General features: G+C 36.3%; 1 protein-coding gene and 1 long non-coding RNA gene across 8 annotated transcripts in view; one reads left to right on the plus strand and one right to left on the minus strand.

The window, feature by feature from the left end:
- LOC148648890 (uncharacterized) overlaps nt 1-26,880 on the plus strand; it is a 314,784-nt gene that overhangs the window by 278,377 nt on the left and 9,527 nt on the right. The window lies entirely within an intron of this gene.
- Nucleotides 1-26,880, minus strand: part of LOC148648895 (disco-interacting protein 2 homolog A) — a 306,696-nt gene that overhangs the window by 109,833 nt on the left and 169,983 nt on the right. For all 7 annotated transcript variants that reach the window (XR_015926561.1, XM_088607241.1, XM_088607240.1 and 4 more), the window contains 4 exons: nt 14,231-14,322; nt 8,369-8,479; nt 6,217-6,340; nt 61-170 (listed from right to left, as the gene is read on the minus strand). Coding sequence is in view for 6 of the 7 variants with exons in the window: in XM_088607241.1 (XP_088463367.1) it covers nt 61-170; nt 6,217-6,340; nt 8,369-8,479; nt 14,231-14,322 (437 nt within the window). In the remaining variant the exon portion in view is untranslated. The remainder of the gene's footprint in view (nt 1-60; nt 171-6,216; nt 6,341-8,368; nt 8,480-14,230; nt 14,323-26,880) is intronic.

Raw genomic sequence — 26,880 nt, forward strand, 5'->3', positions numbered from 1 at the left:
TATAAAAGGCTTTTGAAGGGCTGAATAGACTTCTGGACTGGCAACTCTCTGCAGACCCACCTCGATATAGGCAATGTCATTACTTGCATCTTGGATAGGGGGATGCCAGTCTTTTGGGGGCTTGGCCAGGTGTTTCCCATCTGTCACAAACCACAGCAACCGAGGCCAGCCTGCAGCCAGGAAGAAAAACTGAGGCTTATTTGGAAAACATTTGTCACTATTGAAACCTCATAGTTGTTTTTTTTTACTTCCACCTAAGGAAGAATACAAACACAGTTTATGAAACCTGACATAAGGCCTTCTGAGAGTCCTTACAGGAAGTTGTTTAAATATTTCCTTTAGAAATACTAGACCTTGTTTTCAAAATGAAGCAGGAATCTTTGCCCAGTGGCAAGTGCTTTATGAAACTGTAAATTAAGCAAAGTGCTGTGAATTAAGAGTACATCTCAATAACCGGCAGAGTACAGGGCTGGTATGCTAAGCCCGACCAGAATTGTCCTTTTAATTTTTAAAAAACATTTAGCAAAAAGTACACTTGCAACGATACTGTACTGTTTCATCTTATGTATTTACAGATGTAGCCATTCAGAATGCACATTTAAACCCCGTAACGCATCATTGGGGCAATACTTTACTGCAGCATGTGGTTCACTGGTCAAAGATGATGACAAGTGGCACTTGTGGTGTGTTAGATATTAGTGAAAAGATTGCTTCATTTAATCTTTCTACTGTGCATATTTAAATCTGCTTAATATGGAATATTAAATGGAATTTTACAACTAAAGGGAAATTGTGGTAGCTGAGCATATAAATAACAGGAGCATAATCTATATTATACATACTGTATATGGCTGGTAGTGGTAGCTAAAATAAAAAATAGACAACATTATTCCACAATATTTTATGCATCAAAGTCTTTAACTCTGTCACTTGCTGTGGTTAATTTGGAAAAGTTTTGACATGCTCGTTCTGACTATATTAAATTTATATACTTTACAAAAAGCTATATTTTAACTTTTTCTATGAATACTCGCTGTCAGTATTGTAGTTAAAAAACATGTCCTCTTTAGAATCCACTTGATAGGGAATATGACATGGAATTGCGTAACTAAAGAAATTAATAATGATATTTTAATATTAGGATCTAATTTTAATTAAATGTATTTATATAGCTGGTACTATTACTGTGTACCACTTTCTTTATCAACATCTATATCAATTTATTTGATTCATTCACTTTTGATTACTTTGGAAACATATTGACCTGAAACTATGTTTCCAAGCAGCACATTGGTACAGTGGGTTTGGTGGATAGTTCTCCCCCCTGGTGGTCCAGGTTTGATTCCCGCTTAGGGCATGAGTTTTTCTTCTAAAAATTGCCTCTTTTTACACTTGTAAGAACATTCCAATGCATTCCAATTTTAGCATCAGTCAAAGCATTCTGAAGTCTGTCAAAATCATAAAAAAGAACATTCCAATGTTAATGCGACACGGAGGATATTAATAACCTTTCAAATCTGAAGCTGTTGACTCTACTTCACACCTGCATGTCAAGATCACGGTTTAAAAAAAAAAGAAACATCAAACCTTTGAATGGATGAGAACGTCATGATTGTTTCGCAAGGATGTGAAATGTGACAATTTGATACAGTTACCATAAGGAGAAAAAAAAGTTTATTTGTTATTTTTGGCTGCTGCAGTGGCTTGCAGTGGCTGGATAGTTAACACTTCATACACTTTAGTAAAAAAATTATAAAAATGACAATGTAAACGTCATATTTAAACGTAAAGTTCTCTAAAACTTTCTCAGTCAAGAATGAGAATTAATGTAGGGAGCAGTGTAAGCATGCGTAGGCAGCAAAAAATCTGCTAAAGAGGGAAGAACATGCTTTCAGAGAAAACAATGTTTCAGGTATGAAGAATACAGATCCACAATTCAATTGCAGCCTAACCTTTCCCCCCACACCCTGCCCCCGCTGCGATTGGAATATACACAAATAAAGCACTGAAAGCTTTATAGCAGATGATCAGGTGTTACGCAGACGTAGGGATAGTACGTAATTCTGGCTTTATGAACTCACAGCTGGGATTCGAATAATTCAAAATAAGTTTTTTTTTTTAAAACTGCACCAGGTACCAGATTTTGTTTGTATTCAAGTTTTATCACAGTGGTGGACGGTTAGTGGACGGTGCGCTTTTTTGTCAGCAACCTGCTAATCTGCTTAACACCTGTAGAAAACATGATTTTATTTCTGTACAGAAAGTGGAAAAGTGTCCTTCTTTAAATTTGATTGCATGATTATTGTTATTATTTCTCTATTACTATCGAATACATCAACTCGTTCACTTATGATTATTTTGGAAATATTTTGACATGTTCCTTTTAACTCGGAGTTTGTAATGTCGGGCGCTCTGAACGAGTTAAGCTTTGATGCAGTACAAATAAATGTATTTCCCACAAGCTATACTGTAGTGGCTTCAAAACTATATAACATCACGCTGTTTGCATGTTTGCAAAAAAACGGGACATTTGACTTTATCAAAAATAAAATACAATGACGTGTTCCTGCCCAACTCAAACATCGTGTGACTTTAAAAGCTGTAAAAAATGATTTAGATAGCAGAAAGTCACCTTGCTCTTACAAGCAGCTCTGTTAAGCAGAGTTTGTGTTAACTCATCACACCCTTTGAATGAGTTTTAATCAACTTCGTCTGTGAGCGAAAAAAATGACTGTGGGCACTTTTACTTCCCCCCTGGTGCGACGAGACAATGCGGATTTTTTATTTTACTGGGAGTGTGAACATTGAGTGAGCACTGGGGATACAGTGAGACTAACACAGTGAGGTTACCGAGATTATATTCTTGCAAGTACATTTTGTATTCAGTTTGCTAGCTGGTGTGTTAGCTAGTGGGAAAACGTTCAAAGTGAAAATTCATCCACAAGGGTTGTACCTTTAAAGCAGAGAAGACCACACCAAACATTTCGGTTCTTTATGTCGCTCAAGCCATTTCTCTTTGACACTTACTGTTATAGAGGTGGGAAGCACCTCCCCCCTCCCCCTTTCCTCTCCCTGCCTCACCTTTTCCCATTTTTAACCATTCTGTGTCTGAATTGCAGCGGGTTGCAGGCTCTGTGTCATTTGTTCACAAAGTTATTGACATCTGAAACATTGTGTCTCATAAATAGGTATTTTAACAAGCGAAGCTTACGAAAACTGAAGAAAAAATTACACACTAAAAAGATACAAGAAGCTTAAAATTATTATTATTAAATTAATACTGTTAATAATGACCAGACACATTATAGTTTCAGTGGTATTTTTAATATTTCTTTGTTATTCTCGATTCTAATTACAATATATATACAATTTCGTTTTAAGGCTTGAGGCGTCTGTTAAATTGCCCCACTGAATAAAGTGTTTTGAATTAAACCAGTTGAACAGTTGACCGTATTCACGTTTGCTATTTCACGTTTTTATTTAATTACTTGTATAACATAACATTGAATATGTTATAATATATATACAAAAAAAACATGTTAATATAGTGTACATAATACTTCATCATGCGTGAATGAGTCAAATTACAAATAAAATGTGTTTACAAAGAAAGTGGATTACAGTAATACTACCAGCTATATAAATACATATAATTAAATCCTTAAATGAATATCGTTATTAATTTCTTTAGATACATATTATATTCCCTATTAATCAAATTCTAAAATGTATGCGTTTCATTTACTGCAATAATGAGCGCAAGTATTCATGGAAAAGGTTAATCACTTAAATCACTTAACTTTGAAAGTGTTGTGATACTTAGAAACATCAACAAATTCAATATAGTGTCAATAATATTTACTATTTTGGTTTTTCAATGAAATGTTTATTTGTTAAAAGAAAACTCATGGCGACAGCTGGTTTTGAACCCCCGATCTTCAGCATGCAAGGCACACACCTAACCCCTTACTCCAACGCACCACTTAACAACTTTACAACTGTACAGTATGTTACCATTAACCACTATAAGAACAGTACAAGCTTTAAAAAAAAATAATGTCAAAATATTTCCAAAATATGTTTCCAAAATATTTTAGCTGCTTAGTTACACGACTCCATATTAATATTACTATCAAGAGGTATTAAATCAGTACAACTTTTATGAAATTCAAGTATTCTAAACGTTTAATTAAAAAGTAGTTTTTAACTATCTAAACCCTTTTTTACAGGTTTTAAAGTCATGCAATGTTTGAGTTAGGCAGGAACACGTCATTGTCTTATTTTTTATTTCATTTTAAAAAAAAAACCTTTGCCCATCGTGTTGATCGGCTGTTCTCCGATTACTGTAATTGTAAAAAAAAACACTCCCCCCTCCCTTGTTTAAGGGAATTAAGAAATGCTTAAACACAAAACCATCATGTGTCGATTTAAGTGTCCTTCTTTCAGTTGAGTATGCATGATTAGCAACATGTGGTCATTGTTATGATTTCTCTATTATTAGCAAACCCCTCAACTCATTCACTTGTGGTTATTTTGGAAACATTTTGACATGTTCCTTTTAACTACATTGCTGTCGATATTGTAGCAATAGACAAAATGAAATGCTTGGAGTTTGTAATGCAGGGCGCTCGGAACGAGTTAAACTTTGATGCAGGACAAATAAATGTATTTTCCACAAGCTATACTGTAGTGGCAGTACAGTAGCAGTTTGAAATTATTTGTTGTTATTAATAAATCACTTAGCTTCGAACATTTTGTGATATTATAAATATAAAAAATATCAATATAGTGCCCATAATATTAGCTATTTTTGTTTTTCAAAGAAATGTTTATTTGTTAAAAGAAAACTCATGGCGACAGCTGGATTTGAACCCCCGACCTCCAGCATGCAAGGCAGACCAACTTAAGCTGTAGCTGCAAAGGGCAGGCAAAATGTTTTCACGTAATCACGGGTGAATGAGTTAAACTGATGCAGACATTTACAAAGAAAGTATACTACTGTGATAATTTGAGCTATATGAATATAATTATAGCATTATTAATTTCTTTAGATACGCGATTCCATATTATATTCCCTATTAATCAAATTCTAAAAAGTATTTTACTTTTTACTGCGATAACGAGTGCAAATATTCATAGAAAATGTTAAAACATTATAACTTTTTATGACGTATATAAACTTCATATAGTCAGGAGGAGCACATTAAAACATTTCCAAAATAACCACAGTATGTAACCGAATGAAAGACCTTGATGCTTAAAATGTTTAGGAAGAAACTACCAATACCAGCCATATACAGTTTACATAATATGTTTATTTTCCAAAATTAATATCGTTTATGACCTTCACACATGTTATGCTCCTCTTCCCTTTATGCTTAGCTACTAAAATTTCCCTTTAGTTGTAAAATTCAATATAAATATTCAATATTAAGTGTAGATAATTGCGCGTGGTACGGAATTGTACTGTGCATTTTGAATGGCTGCATCTGTATTATGTTAAATTGGTTTTATTTTCCACTACCAAAATTTACCTTTTAACGTTTCTCGATACCGATGTAAACCTGAAAGAGGCACATTGCGTTCACAACAAGCTACAGTATAATAATAAACTCATCTATGCAACTAAGTAAATTTGTTTTTATAAAATAGGCCTACTTTTTAATTAATTTAATATATTAATACAGAGTTTAAAATTAATAAAAGTCTAAACAGCATACAACTTAAGTTCTATAATTGGAAAAAGATTGTCTCCAAAAAGTGGGCTTGTATTGATCGAATTCGAAACCAGGAGTTTTCTGGCAATAGATATAATACTTCCATACGCCACATTAAGCATTCACTGTGCCAAAAAATTTTTTTAAATGGTTGCATTACTGTGCGGTGGAGCATGTGCACCGCAAAGTGATGCAGTATCCGGCACGCATTCGGAATGGCTGGATCTATATATAATATTATTTTGTACCTTGCCACTGTGTTTTTTACATTGATTTCCTCACAGATTTATTTTTGGTCCAAGTACCAGCTAACAGGTTTTATTACAACTACAACTTGCACAAATGGCAAGAAATTCACCTCTCCAGGCTACTACCATGCAATTATGGATGATAAAGTGTCTTTATTACTTCACTAAGTATTGGGATCTGCTCTGCAAAACTAATGTGGTTAAATAATATATTATTTTTACCCTTTTCCAGTGGGTTTAGGACCACTTACCTTTGAAGGTAACCACCTCTCCAGTCTGTGCTTTGGGTAGGCCTTTCTGACAGGCATCTGTGGTCAGTGCCAAAGTAACCCCACAGCTGCCCAACAAAAACCCAATCTGCTGGCTCCCAGCATCCTGGGACAGAAACCAAAATTCACTGTCAAAAAATGCCCTGCTTGTCTCTAACTCTGTCCATCATTTTAGTAGCAAAGCTCTTTGCATCCAAAAAAGCAAAAAAGCCTAACAACTACTGTAATAATCTAAGGACAGTACAGAAAGTAACTTCACAAATAATGAATAAATTAAATAATTATAACAGCATCAAACAACAGTAACTGAAATATAAATTGACATTTAAAAAAAACATATTTAAAAAACATTGAAAGAATAAATAATACTTGGATATTTGTTACCATCAACATTTTTACATAAGCACCAAACACTTATACTTCCTGTAAAGATTCTATAAAATGCTTCTTATAAAGATGCACAACTCATTAAATTTTTATCTGAATGACAAAAAGATTGTTTAAGATAACATCAGTATCATTATAATTCTACTGACTCAGTATATTTCAAAAGGTAATTCAACATAATAAAATTCAAAGCGATTATGACCATTAAATATATAATATTATATAATTAAATATTATAGACTTGCACCTTATACTGCATATGTGATTATGAATACACACAAGATAATTAATCTAAACTGGCTTATAAAAATCAGAAAATTAGTTTTATGAGCAGCACTGTGGGACTATAACACCAAGAAAATTACAGATGTTCATTGTCCATATTAAAAAAGAACAACGCTCTCTTTTTGCAATCTTAAAGCTCTTCATGGGCTAAATATGCTGGTGTCATCACAGTCCACAGACATGCAATTTGAAATTTAAGATGAAATAAAGACAAAATGAGGAAATATTCCAAAACCATCCTGATTTTTATGCAGTTATTCTTCCTAATAATTCAAATTATAAATCGGTAACATGACTGAACATATTTAATACAGATTATTTTGTTTTTTAAAAAAGGTTACTCTATAAACCTTAGTTCAATCTATAAACCTTGGAGGTATGTTTTTTCATAATAACAGGCATTCAAAGAATTGTAAAGTTTAAAGGATTTTAAGAGCATACCTCTAAGCATACCTCTAAGGTTTATAGATTGAACAAGCATAAAGTGACAAGATCTTTGATCCTGTACTTAGAAGTTTACAGACATACATTTACTTACACACTCATTATTGTATTATCGTCATAATTTTAGAAACTGTAGATCTGTTTAAATATTTAAGTCAGATTTCCCTGCTTATGATTTCACAGTTTCAATCATTTCATTTGAATATCATTCATTCCTGCTCTCATTTAAATCAGTTCTATCATCATGATTTTACATTTCTCCAAAACTCCTAAACCAACACACATACTTCTCTATGTCTTTAAATGAACATTTGATACTTTGGATTGAAATAAAAAAATGCAGATTTTATTACTAAAGCACCAGTTCTTTGCATATCAGATACATAGCATGGTGTTCACACTCTTCAATAGCTTTTGAACGCATGTCACAACTAGAGAAATAGCTTTACATATCCTACAGAGCTCTACAGTCCTTTATACATCCCTTGCTGTGCAGGGAAGTGGCATAATTAAAACATGTATGGGATTAAAGGTAAAAACACCACAGCTCCACTTTCTTGTCTTCAGGGCTTTAAATGTGTTGCTGTCTCAAAACATCTTGTGGTGTTGTCTAACTTTGCAACTAAAAGTCTGTACTCTTCCTTCAGAGATTCTGATAAAGAACAGTTCAGAACCAAATCTAAAGTTGTGGTATACAACTTGCCCTTACATGTCTCCCATGCTGCTCTCCTTCCATTGCATACCATTGCTGAGTAAGCACACTATAGAAAGCGGGGTGCCACCTGGTTTGCAGATGATGAAAGTCTGAAGCTGTCCTCTGATGCCATGTTAGAGGAACAATCTGAAGAACTATTTTTTGTGGGTTAAACATTTTAAAGGACAATCTAACCATATACATTTAAATCAAGGAGGTCCATACTCAAAAATGATGTACTGATCTTGTTCTGTTAATGTACAATTTTACCTGTTGAGATCAGTGTTGCACTATAGTACTGTATAATTCATAGTAGTTTATTACCTTTCTTGTAAGTGGTACTTCAATGGGAACCGGCACTAGCTCAGCCAGAAGACAGCCATAAAATGCCACAATGAACATCACAGGGTCATTATTAGGAAATACCAAAGCAACCTACAAAAAAGAAAACAATACCATTTCTTCCAAAAAGCCAAAATTACCTGTTTCAGCCTCAGTCATTTAGGTTTCATACAGCTTTCAGATCCTTCTATGGCCTCTTTAACTTTTCAGTCAGCATCACTGTTTCAAGATGTAAAACTTGTCATTTGACATTTAAAATGTGAGAAGGGTAAGAAGCCGACACAGAAAGGTCAGTGATTTCCAAAGTGGTAGTATAGCAATGGGTGCCACCAGGGCACGATATTTTAATGCCATCTCAAAATTAAGATAAAAATCCTTAACTTGTTGTCATTTGAACTCCAGGGTCCAATACATATTGACAAAATATTTTAATATACAATGTTGGTCTGGATGAAAAGGACACACTTAAAGTGCCTTTAAGTTCAAATGCAAGCCGGCTTTTGTAAAGAGACATATTGATTCAATAAGGACAGACTAATGCAGGTGAATGGAGTAACTGAGAAATAATTTGTTTTCTAAAGTAAGGCAAAATAATTATGGAATGTCTAAGAGCTGACTGAAATGCTAGTCACAATTAAAACTACAACTATGTGTTCAACCCGATCTGTATTTGGCAGGCACTACAGTCTAATATCACATTGATGCAAAAATCTCCCAAAATTAATCTAGCCTGAGATGGTAACTTTACTAGTTTACCTTTCAACATATTACTTTAACTTTAAAAGGAAAAGCTGCATAGCTACTTAAATCATATTCCATCACCTGAAACATTGAATTTGTTAGAGTAAATATTACAGATAGTTATAGCTATATGTATTAAACCTGGCTGACTAAATTATATCATAATGCAAGACAGAAGTTATTGTAGACCTTGTGTGTTTTTGTGCAAACTAGATACAGTTGTATATGCTGCAACATAAAATGAACTAATAATGGGTTTATAAAAACATTCAGTTTACAGAGAAGAGTTAGTGATTTTAATTCATGTAATTAAAACTAAAATGGCAAAAACGATACAAGTTTTTTTCCAACAGTGGATTACTGTACAGTAGTCTATATTATAAAACTTTAGATTGTTACAGCTTTCACAGACAGAGACTGTCACACAGCCACCAGCTCCACAGCAACAGCCCTCTACAACCAAAGGAACTACACCTGAGAGTGAATCTCAGATTCCTGCACCTTCACCTGGCTTCCACATGCCTGACTGAAGAGCCCCAGCTGACAGTGGACAGCAGCAGCAGAAGCTGTCTGCCTAAAGCTGGCAGTGGTGACTGTACCAGTGTCAGTAGTGTGAGCTCTGGGGTCCCTATGCTGACAGGAGTGACCAGTGAATTGGACACAGAGGAAGACTGCAAGCAGCCTGTGTTATTCCTAAACCAGAGCCTTGTCGACACCCTGTCTATAGATGAGGACTGGGTGAGTTCCGAGACAATGCAAGAGCAGGGCAGTGGCTCTAAAATCTGCGTTGGCAATTTAAAGACTGTCTGCAACAGTGGTGCAGTTTTCTTTGCAACAAAGCACTAATGTCTTTATATTAGATAATGATAACAACAGTATCTGCACCTTTGTTGCAATTTAAGGATTTTTTTTTTAAAGAGTGAATTTCAGTGGTTCAAACTAAAGAGCTTATTTTGATTATGGAAGTGTTTTGATAATGGGTAAAGGACACCTGTTTGTCTTTATTGAGTTGAAAAAACTGTGGACTATAGCCAACAGTTTTGGTTTGTCACTGAACAGTTTGCGAGGCACCATACGTTTGTGAGCGACACTTCTGGGAAATCTGTCACCTTTCCTTCACCATTTAATGACCTCTCTACTTCATAAGTTCACTTTATGAAACCCATAATTGAGGACAATAATTTTTAAAAGGTGGGTATTGTTACATCTTTAGGAAGTGTCTCTTGGATTTTAGATAAAGTTTGTGACACTTGACAGAGTAGGTCTGGGACCAGAAACAATTGTAAAGTTTACTTTAGTATACCTAGGTAAGTTGTGGGTTAATGATTGTCAAGGAGCACCACAGAAACACACAATATAAGATCACATTAAGACACAGAAAAAGGAAGAAACAAGAAGCAGGGCACAAGGAGAGGAGAGACAAGAGCCCAGAGGAGTTGGGACTTGAAGGTTGTACCAGGCGAGAGCCCCTACTTCATGATCATCCAAAACAAACCTGACTAGAGCTACTGTAAGTACAGTATTTAAGCCTTTTAGAGAGAGCATGTTATTCCGTGTTTGTTGGGAACTTGGGGTTCCTGGATAAAAGATACCTCAGTTAGAAACTTCTTTCCTGCTTAGGGTGCATTTTTATGGATAGGGATATAGGATCCCATTTATTATGTGGCATCTGGGGTGAAGAGAGAGAGATTTAACTTCAGGTTTCTTTGTATTTAGTTAAAAAGGCAGCTTATCTCCTATGTGGCCTCTGTAGGAATTAAGAGTTTAAGCTTAATAATAATAATAATAATAATAATAATAATAATAATAATAATAATAATAATAATAATAATAATTGCTTACACTTATATAGCGCTTTTCTGGACACTCCACTCAAAGCGCTTTACAGGTAATGGGGACTCCCCTCCACCACCACCACCAATGTGCAGCATCCACCTGGATGATGCGACGGCAGCCATAGTGCGCCAGAACGCTCACCACACATCAGTTATCAGTGGGGAGGAGAGCAGAGTAATGAAGCCAATTCATAGATTGGTAGCAGTTGGGGGTTTTTTGGGTGACCAGAATGTTAGGCATTCTGAAATGCATTGTTTGTGAATAATGTACATAGAGTAACTTGTGTGTTGCATGTTTGTGTTGTGTTGTGTGTAGTTTGTCTTGTCATTGTAATAAATATTTGTTTAAAAAAGCATGCCTGGATTATTAATCCTCTCAACAAAGATGTGCCAGAGAATAAAGAATTCACATGCCTCTAATTATACAGCCTCTTGGGTATATTCTAGAGCAGTGGTTCTCAAACGTTTTGGACCAAGTACCACCCCTGATCAAACTAAAGCATCCAAGTACCACCTACAAGTCATCTTCTCATAGGAACCACAGAAAATCTCTATGACCAACATGAGCACGAACGAGCACACACTCACATACATATATAATAAAAATAGCACTGAGCACTTACCATTTCAGTGAGAGGGGTGACCCTGTTTAGTCGAGCAAAGCAGATGTGAATTCATTGGTTGAGCCTTGATACAATTTACAACTTTGACAGCAGAGTCTTAACAGGTTTTAAATCCTCAGGCATTTTCTTGACTGCCAAGGCCTCGCGGTGGATGCTGCATTGCGTCCACTTCATACCTGGAGCAACCTCTCTAATTCGTGCAACTGCACCACTGTGTCTGCCTGTTATCACTCTAGCACCGTCTGTACAAACTCTGATGCAGTCGATGCCATTCTCTTCATTAAATTCATTCAGAAGCTGAATTATGTGCTCTCCTGTAGTTCTTGTTGGTAGCGGCTTATGGAACAGAAAGTCCTCATGGGACGTGGCCTCAAACTCATATCTACAGTTAACGAGCAAATTGGCCAAATCAACGACATCTACAGACTCATCTAATTACAGTGAAAAGCATCTGCTCATCTTAACGCACTTTATCAGCGTACTTTTGACATCATCTGCCATATCAATAATTCTATAAGTGACTGTCATTCGAAAGGGGTAGCAGGTCAAGCTGTTTAGCAGCTTTTTCTCCACACATAATACGTCAGCTCTTTTGCCAATGGTAAAAAAAGTTCTTCACAAATAGTGTGGAGCTTACCTGCTTTAGCAATCCTCAATCTTTCTCTGTTTCTGTTTCACGAGTTGATCTCAGAAGTTAAAAGAATTTTCATGCGCATGGGAGCGAAACACATAGATGCTCGTGTATTTTTCTCAAATTAACCTAGAACAGTCCTTTTTCTGTTATCTATCATGCTTTCCTGTGCTCACAAGATTGCCAGTGTTCCAAAACCATGCACATTCTCCTACCTCCCTATTTGCTGGAGATAACTTTTTTTTAAATACAATTGGCCACTTACGTTTGTAGCACATATTACCATACAAGCGCACACTGTATCGTAGTACATAGGCTGCATATTTCACACATAAACTCATTTTATTAAAATAGAAAATATGAAAACCCAGCCCAATTTTTCAGTGCAGACAACAAATTTCCAGAGTCATCTGGCGTACCACCTGGGGGCGCTCTGTGTACCAGCAGCGGTACATGTACCACAGCTTGAGAACCACGGTTCTAGAGAAATCACTTACAAGTTGGAGGTTATGAATAATTACTTCACTTATTGACTAAACTGCTCGGTCAATTCCTGATTTTCACCATTTTCATAAACCCCTTCTAACAATATGAAGTCATTAAATTCACTATTGATAATTGTACAGGCTTTTATCTGTCACCCTTCTTACTAAATTATTTTATTAAATTATTAGATACAAATTATTGGATTTCAGCCTGTTAAAGGTACTTGTATTTCACTTCTGCAAGCAGGGCAAAGGATGACTATTAAGTTCAAATAGAAACATTAACAATTGGTTGTCTAAAAGAGAGTGAAATTCCTACTTGAATAGTTTTAATCAAATTAAAGGTTTTATTACATACCTCCATGAGCTTTATGTTGCTTATAGAAATAAATAATTGTAATGATCACTACTGAATGTTAATTGTAAAGTATTTTGGGCTGGTGCTCTACCTCTGCATTTGCATTTTTTTGCTGTTCAGTTATTGCATTGCACAGCAAGATGACTATAATCCAAGTATGCTTTTGGAAAATACATGAGCATGTAGGGAAATGTCAAAAAGCAACATGGTTTACACAAATACATTTTAATAATATCTTTGTTTTCAGTTTGTTTCAGTTTGTTACTAGGGAAGTAGGGAGGTGGAACAGAGCTGTGTTTAAAAAGCAAATGGTGTTTTGAATCAGGAATACACTGTCCGCAAATCACAATAACCTGCAATTGGATAGAAAGATTATATATATTAATCTAAAAGATTTTCAGCACTGCACAAGTTCAAGCACTAGGGGCACGGGGTTCAAGTCCAGACCTAGAAACTTATCTGTGTGGAGTTCGTATGTTCTCACCGTGTTCACTTGGGTTTTCTCCGGGTGCTCCGGTTTCCACACAGTCCAAATACATACTGATAGGTTAACTGAACTCTGGCCCTTGGTGTGAATGTGAGTGTGTCTGTGTTTGCTTATGTGTCTGCCCTGCGATGGACTGCCATCCCATCCAGGCTATACCCTGCCCTCAGACATAGCTTTCAGAGATATGCTCTAGCTTCCCCACGATCCTGAATTGGAAGAAATTGTTAGAAAAAACATAGATGGATTTTCAGCACTAACTGAAGGACTTCAACTGCATTTTTCCAAGACGTTTAGAGAAAATTTCCAGGATATTTAGACTTTAGACTAAATATTGAAAATATTTTTTTTAACCTAATCCAGTCTAGTCATTTATCTTTCTGCTAGAAAGGCCACTTCTGTGAAGATCTCAAAGTCTCACTGTACTTTAATTAATTTAAACCCTCTTGAAAGAAGAATACTAAATCTATGAGTGTCAGTACATCTATTTCACTGAAACACTGTATGATCCTATCAAAGCAAAATATTTAAAATATTCTACGTTTATGAGATTATTAGCTGTGTTGATTTATCAAGGAAATTAACTACAATGTGCAATCAATCTCAAAATGATTTAGTAGGGTGTTCTCATTAGACAGAGTTTGCTTGCTTCAAGTGGACCAAGCAGCTTTGGTTGGAAGCACATACACGATCTCCTGGACGTAGAAGTGGCTCATTCTTGGTGCTTAGTTTATTCAGTAATGTGTAGGCCAGCTTCAGGCTCCTGCTCCATAGCTTTCCTGCAAAACAGGAAATGTACTTTTAATAAAGAAAGATAAAGATGCCACCCATAATTACATTGTGACACTCTATCCTGGTTAACAAGAAATGCTCACCTTCTTCAAAGCCCTTTCAATACTGAAAGTGGCAATTTATTTATTGAAAATCCCTGTATTTCTCAAATTTGCAAAGCACACACTTAGTAAAGTTAAAGACTTAATATTAAATAAGTCTACAAAAAAATCTGTTGACTCTTGCCATATACATTTTGCCATACACACGCAGCAAGTTTTAATTATTTAACATATTTACCACAATAATTATTTTGCTACATATGACTGATTGCTAGATTAGTTTTTAAAAGAACAGGAAAGAAAGCAACAATTCAAAAACAATTGGCTCTGCACTGTTACTGTGATATTAGCTCTAGTGGCTTATCTAGGTTTTCATGAAAGGATGGTGCAGAAAACACAAAAACAGAAAATATTTTCTTTTTTTATGTGTCAAGGTACCTGTGTAAGGACTATCAGGGATTTTTATGCCATAAGAAAAAGATTGCATAATCACTTGGATTCAGCACATTAAATGGTACTTTTACAAAGGGAGCTACAAGGATCAGAGGGGTGAGAAGGAATGCAGGATTATAGGTGAGGAATCTGGGAAAGGAGTGACGACGACACGTCACTCACACCAAAACAACATTAGGACTGCTGGAAGTAGCCTGGAAGGTCTCAGACTACACAACCTAACATGGGGACAGTGAAGTTAAAATTGTTATGTTTGCTATATACTCAAGCAATTCTGATTTGAGATTAAAAAATGAATATGACGCAAAAGAAAAGACTGTTGCCTTTTATTTCTGAGTATTTCTGTGCTTATTTGTTGTACCTTCATTTTTGTGTTCAATCCCTCCATTTCATGTGAGCACAAATATTAGGACAACTGGCTACCAGGTGTTTCAGGTTGCACTAATCATGCACAAATAAAAACTATGAATGTGTAGTGCTGAATTTAACCTTTGCTCATCCTTTTGGTGTCTGCCTAAATCAGTATGAAGATTAGAGAAATGTCTATGAAAGAAATGCAAGCATTTTGGATGCTGAGAAAAAGAAGATTCAATCAGATCTAGCCACAGAAACGGGGCATAGCATAATCAACAATTTGGGATGCCTTGAAAAGAAGCCACTGGTGTACTAAGCAATTGGCAATGACCAGGTTGGCGTAGGAAAAAAATTGCAGTTGATGGAAAAAAAAAAAATTATTAGAGCTGTGACAAAAAGCTCTAAAACAACTGTTGCTGAAATCACCAAAAATTTCCACTGCGCAGGGGTAAAGGTATCATAATCTATTATTTGCAGAAGACTGACAGCAGAATTATGAAGATCCCATTAATTAAGCAGGCCACTACAGACTTTGGCATGTAATATACTGCTGGATCCTTAGGTACGCTGGTCAAACGTTCCGAGGTCAAATTCTTCCAGGACGGGGGTACCTTTAAAGCGGAGACGACAGCACTGAAAATGCCGTCCTCACTTTAAAGCCCTGGCCAAATACGAAGACAGTACGTACAGCTACAGATGCAGCCATTCAAAATGGGTGAGGTATTTCGCGGCATACCCCGGTGGGCGTGTCACAGTATCACGCGGTATCACGCGGTTTCACGTGTGTCACGTGACTAACTATCCGCCGTCGCCTTGTAAAACCGCCAGGGGGAGCTTAACCTCTCATGTACAGCATTTGAGCCTTTAATTTTGAACTGTGTATTACAGCATGTTAATCATCAGTCATTAAAATGTTGGTATATTTTATGAAAGCAAGATTGCTCAGTTGGACAAAAGTACACAACCTACCTTTATCAGAAATATTTATGCATCAAAGCCTTTACTGAAGATATTACTAATAGTATTAATAATGGATGACTTTGGACAAGCTGTATACTCAAAGTATAATTTCTTTAGCACATTTGTACAAGCATAGTTTTTGTACAGGCATAAAAACTTCCTTGCTTTTAACAGGGCGTTTCATAATTTCTAGCTACGAGAATGATTTAAAATGCGACACCTATCATTCAACTAGAGCTTAAAATATCACAAGGAAAAATACACACCGGTATTCCATTTCTCCCTAAACATTGTAAGCTTCGAAGTCTTTAACTAACGTGATACCGGAGTCAACAAGCATACTTTTAGAATTTGATTAAAAGGGAATATAATATGGAATCGCGTATCTAAAGAATTTAATAACGGTATGATTATATCCGTGTACTGCGGCAGAGCTATGTAGGGCTGTTTCGCCTGCCTGATCATGCGAGCTCTCTTGTAGCCTACTGGTCTAGGTGCGTGACTACCAACTGGCAGGTTGTGTGTTCAAATCCAGCTGGTGCTGGACTTTTATTTTAACAAACATTTCTTCGAAAAAATAGGTAAGCGATATTATGGACAATCAATTGACTTTTATATTTCAAAATATCGCAACATGATCGATATTTGCGATATTTTGAACATATCTTCCCTTCTGACAGCGGTTCCTGCTTCTATTGTGTGTGTGTGTGCAACAGTAAATTTTTATAGAGAAATGGAGGCTGGACAGTATGCGTTACAATATAAACATTTATATTGATTTAAATCGTGGTGTGATTTAAATCGCAAACGCGTGTTTAATTATGTGTTTTTTAATCATGATCAGGCTAATGCATTTCTACAGTTTCTGTATGAACCAGCTTAGAGGTTCATACAGAAAGACAGCTTGTGTTTAAATTGAGTGTAAGGTAATTTATGCTTCTAAAGTCATGGTCAGTATTGTTGTACTGTGCTGTACTGTGTCACATTATTTTACAGCGTTTTTATTGCGTTATTAAATCCGGTGGCGCTGTGTTAGTTTCCTGACTCACATTATTTAAACTGCGACACTGATCATTCATCTCTAAATAAACTTTATTTTATATAGCGTTTTAAGCGAATAGGTAATTAGATTGCTCATAAACCTAATCACTTTTTCTACATAAACACAGCGTGATTGCTCTCTGAAAATGCTTTTCCTTTATTTTTAAAGTAGGCTCAGATTTCAACTATAGATCGTATTATTATAAACTTTCTTGGAAAAATGTATTTTATGTAAACCATGTTTGCTATTAATTCATTTAGGGCTAAAATACGTTCATTGTCTTCTAATCGAGTCGAGTTGACATTGGAAGCCTGCCACACCCGGACCGTTAAACCAAAGCATTAGCACGTCAAAGCCCATTGAGCCAGTATTGGCTTTAGTATCCCCCCCTTCTCCCCTCAATTCAATTCAATTCAAGGTGTTTTATTTGCATGACAGATGGGTACAAGCAGTGTTGGGTACTGTATGTATATTGTAACGCTTACGTCAGACAGGCACTGTGTAGGAGCCGACGCACCAGAGCAGCGCCTGCAATTTTTATATTTATAACTTAGTTTTTAAAATTAGTCAAGCAATACGAAGCATCTCCTTTTACTTAGTGCCTGAGCATACTGCAACGCGTGTGAAGCCCATAAACGATATTAATTTTGGAACTTAAACATACAGTATATGGCTGGTCTCGGTACTTTAAAGAAAACATACACACCAGTATTCCATTTCTCCCTAAACATTTTAAGCATCGAAGTCTTCAACTAACGCGATACCGGAGTCAACAAGCATACTTTTAGAATTTGATTAAAAGGGAATATAATATGGAATCGCGTATCTCCAGAATTTAAAGACCAGACAATCGCAAACTCGTTTTCAATAAAATTATTTTATTCATTCAGCAGTTTGTGAGAGGGACATCCAGCAGGGAGAGACACACACACCGGTTTTCATTGACAACATTGTTTTTTTTTCAATTCCTCTTGTCTAACAGGAATGTTTTGTTTGTGGACAGACTGTTAGACAAGAGGAAAAGACCGCCTCCTCCTACGAAGCATTTCGTTGATCCGATCACAAATTCTTTTCCAGTCGTACGCAGCAAGGGTTGAGAATCTCCGATTCACCATCGTACTAATGGTTTCCCGGAGATTGGGTTAAAAAAAACAAAAAACATACTAACAACTGTGCCATCCTACTCCTTAGTTAATACATTTTATTATTCATAAACAGTTAACATTGTTAGCAAAATATTTTGAATTATATTTAACCCTATTTTTTCTTTAGTTTTGTATTTAACTTATTATATGATAGTCAGACTTAATGTATATTTGAACAATGAAAATATATTTTTACAAGATTTTACATTAAGCACTTAAAATTAATATGGTTAATAATAGTAAACTGTAACATGCTGTAACAAGATCGGTTAAACTGCGAAGAAAATGCTTTCAGAGAAAATGTTTCAACCAAACCTGTTCCCACACACCCCGCCCCCACTACCATTAGAATATACACAAACATTTTAGCGTTTCATTCTGAGCAGAAGACCCTCACACCTGAAGAGTGCTGGCTGTGACGAATTAAACCGGTTTTACAGGTTTCAATCACAGACCATGTGACATGGGACTCAGTAAACTACAGTAACACCGTATTTGATAACGCTTTAAAAATAATGTGACTTGGCACAGAACAAGTTTACAGCACAGTACAAAGATAAATGCTGACCATGACTTTAGAAGCATAAATTGCCTTACACTCAATTTAAACACAAGCTGTCTTTAGCCCTCTAAGCTGGTTCATACAGAAATGTAGAGATCTAGGCTCAGAACACACAGCTTCATTAGCGAATACATATGCAGGACAACTAGAGAAGACGTTTTACAGAGGATGGATTTTTAGAAACATCCCATCAGACATCCCATCATATTCACAACGTGAAATCTAGAAAATAATATTACGTAACCAAAATCCGCAATATGGAAACAGAACCTGTGTAATTGTTGATAGATGATGTACTCGTAACATTTTTTCAAGACGAACTACAACATTTAAAAAATGACTTGTATGTACTTGATATCTCTAATCAATCCACGGGTCCCAGCACAAAACGAAACTAAAACGCATACCGTTTCGCGCTTCTTATTAGTTGCTCAAAAGTAATTTGACCGTATGAAATGCATAATAAAAACCTAGAAACATATACGTGAGCAGTACTTAAGCACTGTAGTATGTTAAGACATACCTCTCAAATACTGTAAATCAAGTTAAAAATATCTCAAGACCGATTCTGGTCGTAATGAAACCATGCAAGGGAGTTTTTATGTCCGTTGCAGTTCTTTTGCAACATGAATATAATTATATCGTTATTAATTTCTTGAGATACGCGATTCCATATTATATTGCCTTTTAATCAAATTCTAAAAGTATGCTTGTTGACTCCGGTATCACGTTAGTTAAAGACTTCGAAGCTTACAATGTTTAGGGAGAAATGGAATACCGGTGTGTATTTTTTTCTTTAAAGTACCGAGACCAGCCATATACTGTATGTTTATGTTAAGATTTCCCTTCAGTGGTAAAATTAGATATGAATATTCAATACTTAAACGGGCACAGTTAAGACATTAAATATACATATACATATTGTATACAGTACAGTTTGCATACGGTAATATGTTTATGTTACGCAATTAAAAAATAAATAAAACTGGAAGGTCCAGCACCACCATTATGTTTATATGGTTGTTTTTGTTGGTTGGTTGTTATTATGGTTATTAATAATACGATCTATAGTTGAAATCTGAGCCTAAATAAAAAGAAAAAGCAAGTGATTAGGTTTATGAGCAATCTAATTACTTATTCGTTTAAAACGCTATATAAAATAAAGTTTATTATTAATTTGCTGGACAGAGCGGTGAACATTATTATGCATAAGACAAAGATAACGATCCTGATCAGTTTAGAAATCTGTGTACGCTGTAAGGTTTTTACTTCTTAAACTTTTAAAATACACGTTTTGAATAGAAAGAAATCCTCTTCCTGGTAGTGTGTATAGCACACCAGCACGTCTTTTTTCTCCAATCAGAGGGGTGTCAGATAGTGTCAGCCAATCACCATTCTGCGTTGGGTAGCAACGGGTGACTGTTCTCAGGCGGAAGATGTAAACAGCTTAATGTTCGTGTTAAATATTTTTTTTTAATTCAATTAAACGGGCACAGTTAAGACATAAATATACATATACATACTGTATACAGTACAGTTTGCATACGGTAATATGTTTATGTTACGCGATTAAAAAATAAATAAATAAAAATGAAAAGTCCAGCACCAGCTGGATTCGAACACACAACCTGCCAGTTGGTAGTCACGCACCTAGACCAGTAGGCTACAAGACAGCTCGCATGATCAGGCAGGCGAAACAGCCCTACACAGTCCTGCCACAGTACACGGATATAATCATACCGTTATTAAATTCTTTAGATACGCGATTCCATATTATATTCCCTTTTAATCAAATTCTAAAAGTATGCTTGTTGACTCCGGTATCACGTTAGTTAAAGACTTCGAAGCTTACAATGTTTAGGGAGAAATGGAATACTGGTGTGTATTTTTTTCTTTAAAGTACCAAGACCAGCCATATACTGTATGTTTACGTTCCAAAATTAATATCGTTTATGGCCTTCACACGCGTTACAGTATGCTCCTATTCTTTTTATGCTCAGCTACTAAGATTTCCCTTCAGTGGTAAAATTCAATATCTACAACGGGCACAGTAAAGACGTTTACAGTAAGTCTTTCTACGACAGACCAACGGACCACGAGTGCCCCTGTCGGTCAACCAATCACGCACCGCGGTATCGCGTGTCATCATACCTGCGGTATCTGTACTGCGGTGTCTGTACCGCGCACTTTGAATGGCTGCATCTGTATAATTCAAACTGAATTAAAAACTACACATCCCATTTACCATGGTGGTGCTTGTGATCATTGCGTTTGACCAATGAAACAGGGCGAAAAATCAGTCACATGACTTTGGGGCTGAGTTTTGAAAGCTTAACCTATCAGCAACAAAGCGAAATCTACACAATAGGCTACATCAAGCTGTCAGTTACACGACTGTGTATGTCGCTTAAGCCACTCCTATTTGGCATTTTAGTTATGGAGGCGGGAATCATAATTTCGACCTAGGTCTAAGAAATGAACAGGAAAAAGAATATTTACAGCGAGTGATAAGTTTGCATGTACAGAGGATCATTAATAAGAAATCCCGCTTAAGAAAAAGTGAAAGGGAAGGTTTTGACCGTCAGATCTTTGCTCTGCCCCTAGTAAGAAAGGAGAGCAGTGAAATTTCAGCTGCAGAAGATGCAATGCAAACAGCTAGCACTAGTTCTGCTTGTGAGGTTAGATCAGGAACGAGTGAATTAAGTGATGTAAAGTGCACTAATGAGGTAGTTAGTGAATTAGGAGCACAGTTTAAAAATGTGCATAGATTAATGGAAGAATGCAGGAAACTAGGTGATGAAAGAGCTAGGTTAGACAAGAAAAAAAAAGAGAGGACTTATGCTTTATAGGGCTGAAACTGAAATTCAAGCTCTCTCAAATAAATTAAGCAAGGCAAATGAAAAGTTAGGACATGGAAGTGTAAGGAATGTGAATAAAAGGCTTAGACGCAGGGATAGTAAAATTCGGACACTTGAGCACAAAGTTGTGGAGTGTGAGCAGGCAGTCATTTTGAATGAACAGGAGAAAAGTGAGTCAGAGAAGGATAAGACACAGCTAGAGAAGAGTACTGATGAATTGCAAGAACAGTTGGAAAAGCTTAGATATACAAAAAAAAAAGGAATAGCAGAAGGTTGCATATTATAAAAGGAAATATGATTCTGAAGCAGATTTAGCACATAGGGTGAGGGACCTGAATGAGGAGGTACAGGGAGAATATGAAGGCTTGAAAACAGAAATAGACAGGATAGTGAGTCACAATATTAGCATGTATGAAAAAGGCAAGTATAGTGATGGTGTAAGAGAGGGTTATATGGATTTAGTAGCAAACATGGGCGTTAGTGCACGAAAGGCTTCTCAGATAGTCAGACTAGTTTTTGATAAATTGGTAGGTAATCAGTTAGATAGATTACTAGGGGAAAGTTTTTGTAAATATCTTGTGTTAGAAGCGAGGCAAGTTTCTTTGCAACATCTGAAAGAAAAACTGTTGCAAGAAAGTAATTTAACCCTTGCCACAGATGGGACCACTAAATATGTTCAAAAATATGGAACTGCAGGGATTTCTTTCCAGGATGGTAGCAGAATGCATTTAGGACTCAGAGAGCAGGCATCGGGTTCAGCTCAGTGCATATTTGACACAGTTAGAGAGATGGTGCAAGATGTTGTTAACAGTGGAAGCAGGAATTCGGCAACACATTCTGAGAAGGAAATTTTCCGCAAAATTACAAATCTAATTAGCAACAGGGCAAGTACAGAAATTCTGGCGCAGTACAGAACTGATATCTTGCCTGAAATTGTAGATGGATTTGATTACCTCAGTGAAACAGACAAGGCTAGGATCGGAGTTATCAATGAGTTGTTCTGTGGATTGCATTTAATTGATGGCTTGGCAAATCAGGCAAATGTTACACTTTCTGTCTGAGAAAGAATGATTTTTGGTGGTGAAAAGGTGGGCAGTGTTAGTTTAGATTGGATGCACAGAACAGTAGGAGAGAGTGGTACAGTTAGATTGATTAGATCAGTGTGCAAAGCCGTCCATGAAAGAGGGTTTGAGAAAAGTGGCAAATCTTTGCAGTTTAGATCTTTTTTGAGTCAGGGGAAATCTGAGCATGTCCCTCTGGTTCCCTTTAAAGGAAACAGAATTAATGCAGCTGGAGTTAATTTTTTGCATGCTGAATTGCTGGAATTCATGCATGATATACGTAATGAAAATTAATTAATAGAAGCGGTGTTTGAGGATTTGAGTTTAGGTCAGTTTATTGCAGGATGCAGAGCACTGGGAATTATTTGTAAATTAGTGACAGAGCCTTTGTGGAAAGCTCTCGGAAAAAAAGAGCATGTTTTAGAAATGAATGCAAGATACAGGGAGCTAGTGTGCAAACTGAAAGAATGGCAGGCTGAAAGCAGTAAATTAGTCAGAGGTGAGGTACGCTTGTTTATCGACATAGAGGTACATTGTGGACCTGTTCTGCAGAAGCTAACAGAACACAGGAGTCCTGAATTTGAGGACATGACTAGACAGGCTGTGTAACTGATCCTTGCTAGTTTTGTAAAGGTGTGTTGTAGAATGGCAGCAGATCATTTAGAATATGGCAGGTATGATGAGGTTTCAGAGGAGATGTTTGAAAAGCTTGAATCAGCACCCAAGACGAATGTAAGCTGTGAGAGGGATTTTGGAATCTTTGATAATTTACTTAAAGTTAAGGCCAGAGCAACAGCATTAGCTGTCGAGGGTATGATTATGTTCAAGGATAACAGGTCTGGGCAGTGACTTGAAAAACTAGATTCTGAAAATAAGGCAGAAGTTTTATCTCAAGCTAGAGAATCAGTTAAAGAGCAGAGGGCTGTTTTTTGTGAGAGGATGACTAGGATAAGAGATGCCAGGTTGCAGACACTTAGAGAGAAGAAGGAAAAAAAGATAGAAAAGGAAACAGGAGATATAAGGACAAAGGAAGTACTAGCGGTAGAGACTGGAAAGTATGGGGGACTTTGGAACAGTGAGGGAGAAATAGATGAGCAACTGAGGAATTTAGATGAGGACAAGAAGCTTCCTGCAGTTACAGCACAGTTGAAGTTTAGGAGATTTGTGATAGGAATGAAAAATGAAAATAGAGTTTTCAATTTTTCAAAGGACAGGAAAAGGCTTAGTCTAGAAAAGCTGATTGTTAACTTAAAAAGTGTTGTCTGCAGGCCAGAGGAAATCCCAGATACATCTACAGAAGACTAAGATTATTGTTTGGCACCGTCAGAACGTATTGTTGAAGAAAAGGCAGAGTTTTTAAAGGAGGCTGTTAAGCAGCATTTTAAGGCTAGAGATCTAGGTAGAAAAAAGGTTGGTATGGAAAGATTAAAAATTCCTATGTTAATTAAACCAAAACACTTGTTAGGAAAGAGAGTTAGACATGCTTTTGATGAGAAAGGTAGGAAGGTGTGGTACAAGGGCACAGTTGCTGAAATTAGACTAGATGGCCAGGAGTATATTTTTAAAATAAAATATGAAGGATTTAGAAAAATGTGATGGTTTGCTTTGTGGAGAGATTATATGGATAGTTATTTAGAATTGCTCCCTGTTAGTGCAGAGGACTTCGTAGGCAAGTAGAGCACATGTTTGTGAGTAGTGAAGATGGGAGTGAATGTTGGTGGCCAGGCAGGGTAGTCCGTGTAAATAGAACAGGAGACTTGTTTGTTGTGGATTATGTAGAGGAGGGCGATGATGAAGTTAGTGGCACAATTGAGTATCCATTGTTAGATGATTACATGAATAATGAGGTGAGGATTGTTGCTTAGTTTTTTTAAGCTTCAGGCTGTTGCTAATGTTACGGTGTGTGTCAGATGCAGATAATTTTGAGGAAGACGAATAGGAAAACATCTTGAAGCTGGTGCTGATGCGCCAGGGAGGCTGGTGAAAAGCTGATCCCTGGAGCCAGCATCTTAAGATATCTGTATTTGTAGATACCTAGGAAGTAAATTAATTTGAAAACATGCAGATTATGGATGCTAAAGCGCCAGGGAGGTCAAAAGGCTGATCCCTGGAGCCAGCAATATGAAATTAATCCTCTATACATAACTGCTGATGTAACTTCCCCCTGCCTTCTGATAGCTGGTTTCCAGCACTGTATATAGCTACTCGTTAATTATAATTTTTAATATTTACGTTGTTATTCATTGTTCATTGTTATTCATTGAATATGTTTGCTGATCAGTTATGGTTTATATACTTTTAAGATGTATTTTATGATGTAGCTGTGATAATGCCTTTTTTCCCATCAGGTCCAAAGAAAGTGTATGTCCTCAGCAACTCTATATTGCGGGGCCTGGAAAAACTGATGCCAGCAGAGCAGGTGTGGCTGCACCCTGGCACAACACTGCAGTGCAGTGCCCACCAGCACCTGGACCACCTCCAGGTCCTGAAAGAGGATATATTACTAATCATTAACATAGGGACAAATAACATATCTCAGGGTGACACCCCCTATGACATCCTTAGAGCTATGAAATAACTAATTGTGACAGTAAGGAGAGCGTCTTCTTGTAAGGTTCATTTAGCAATTTGCTCAATTTTGCCACGGCTCTGTGATGACTCATTTACGGCTGGAGCTGTGAAAGAAGCTAACCAGGCTCTTTCACAGCTCCCTTCTCAGATGGACCATGTGCAGTTCCTCAGGAGCATTAGAGTGCTTCTGAAGAATAAGCAGCCCATTGCTCAGGCCTTTGCTGCTGATGGGCTTCATCTCAGTGCCGATGGAAAAAGGAGCATTTTTCAGTATATTTTACATTTTATTTTTCATTATTTTAGAACTTTAGTTTGATTTTTTTTACTAGTGCCACATTTTATTTCATAATTTACTTTTTTGTTTACTTTCATTTTTTGATATTTTTATTTTGTCAGATCAAATGCACATTTGACCAAAGTCTTGTAAATGATTAAGTTTTAAAAGACATGGAAAAAAGTGCAACAATTTATTTAACGCAATTTTAATATTACTATATTTGTCATTCGTATCTTATATTATGTATGACAATTATTATATTTATAATTTATACTAACACTGTTTTGTACAGATGAAACCTTTCCAAAATGTATAAATCATTAAAGATTATTAAAAATGTATTATTTTCCACGTGTAATATAATTAGGAAGTACAATAAGATGTTGTTTTAACAGTTATAAAATGATACGTCTAATTTGTTGAAAAAGATGTTTGTATAATGAAAAGTAAAGGACTTAGAAGTAAAAAGAGATGCTTCATATTGCTTAATTAATTTTAAAAACTAAGTTATAAATGCAAACGCGATCTGTGCCATAAGCGCTCCAGGCAGCAGAACATTTGCTCTGTACTGTTGAGCTCCGCGTCTCCTCCCTCTCTCAGTGCCATGCCCCTCTCTGACGGAGCGCAGTGGGCGGTACACTATTTTCAGAGCCTCTGATTGGGGAAAAAAAGACCTGCTGATCCGTTTCACACAACAGGAAGAGAAAAGAATGGGATTTTTTCTCTTCAAAACGTGTGTTGTCTTTATGAAATTCGTGTATTTTAAACGTTTAATTAAGAAGTAAAAACCTTACAGCATACACAAAGATTCTGAGCTGATCACGAGGAAGGAAAATCACCTGTTTTTTTCGCGCATAAAAAGTGTTTTTTTTAACTCTCGAAACCTGTTTTTATAGGTCGTGCAATGTCTAAGTTAAGCAGGAACACATCATTATATCTCATTTTTTATTTCTTTTTTAAAAATTTAAAAAATCGTTTGCCCAGCCTACCTTAGGACATCTTATGCTTTTTGGGAGCACTCACTCAATACCTAGTCCAGGGCTTTGGCTGCAGTCAGAAAAGGGCTGCCTCAATAAGTTACTCAATTAATTAAATCTCCAAATAGGAATCCTGGGAATGGCACGGGTCTACTGTATTGTACATGGACAGACGTCACTGTGGTTTATGCACTCTCAAAAAAAGGTTTCTCTCCACCTGCGCCACCTTGAACTGAGACAGCCA

Source organism: Lepisosteus platostomus, chromosome 14 (assembly GCF_059453375.1).
Source record: "Lepisosteus platostomus isolate fLepPlt1 chromosome 14, fLepPlt1.hap1, whole genome shotgun sequence".
Classification (NCBI taxonomy): Eukaryota; Metazoa; Chordata; class Actinopteri; order Semionotiformes; family Lepisosteidae; genus Lepisosteus; species Lepisosteus platostomus.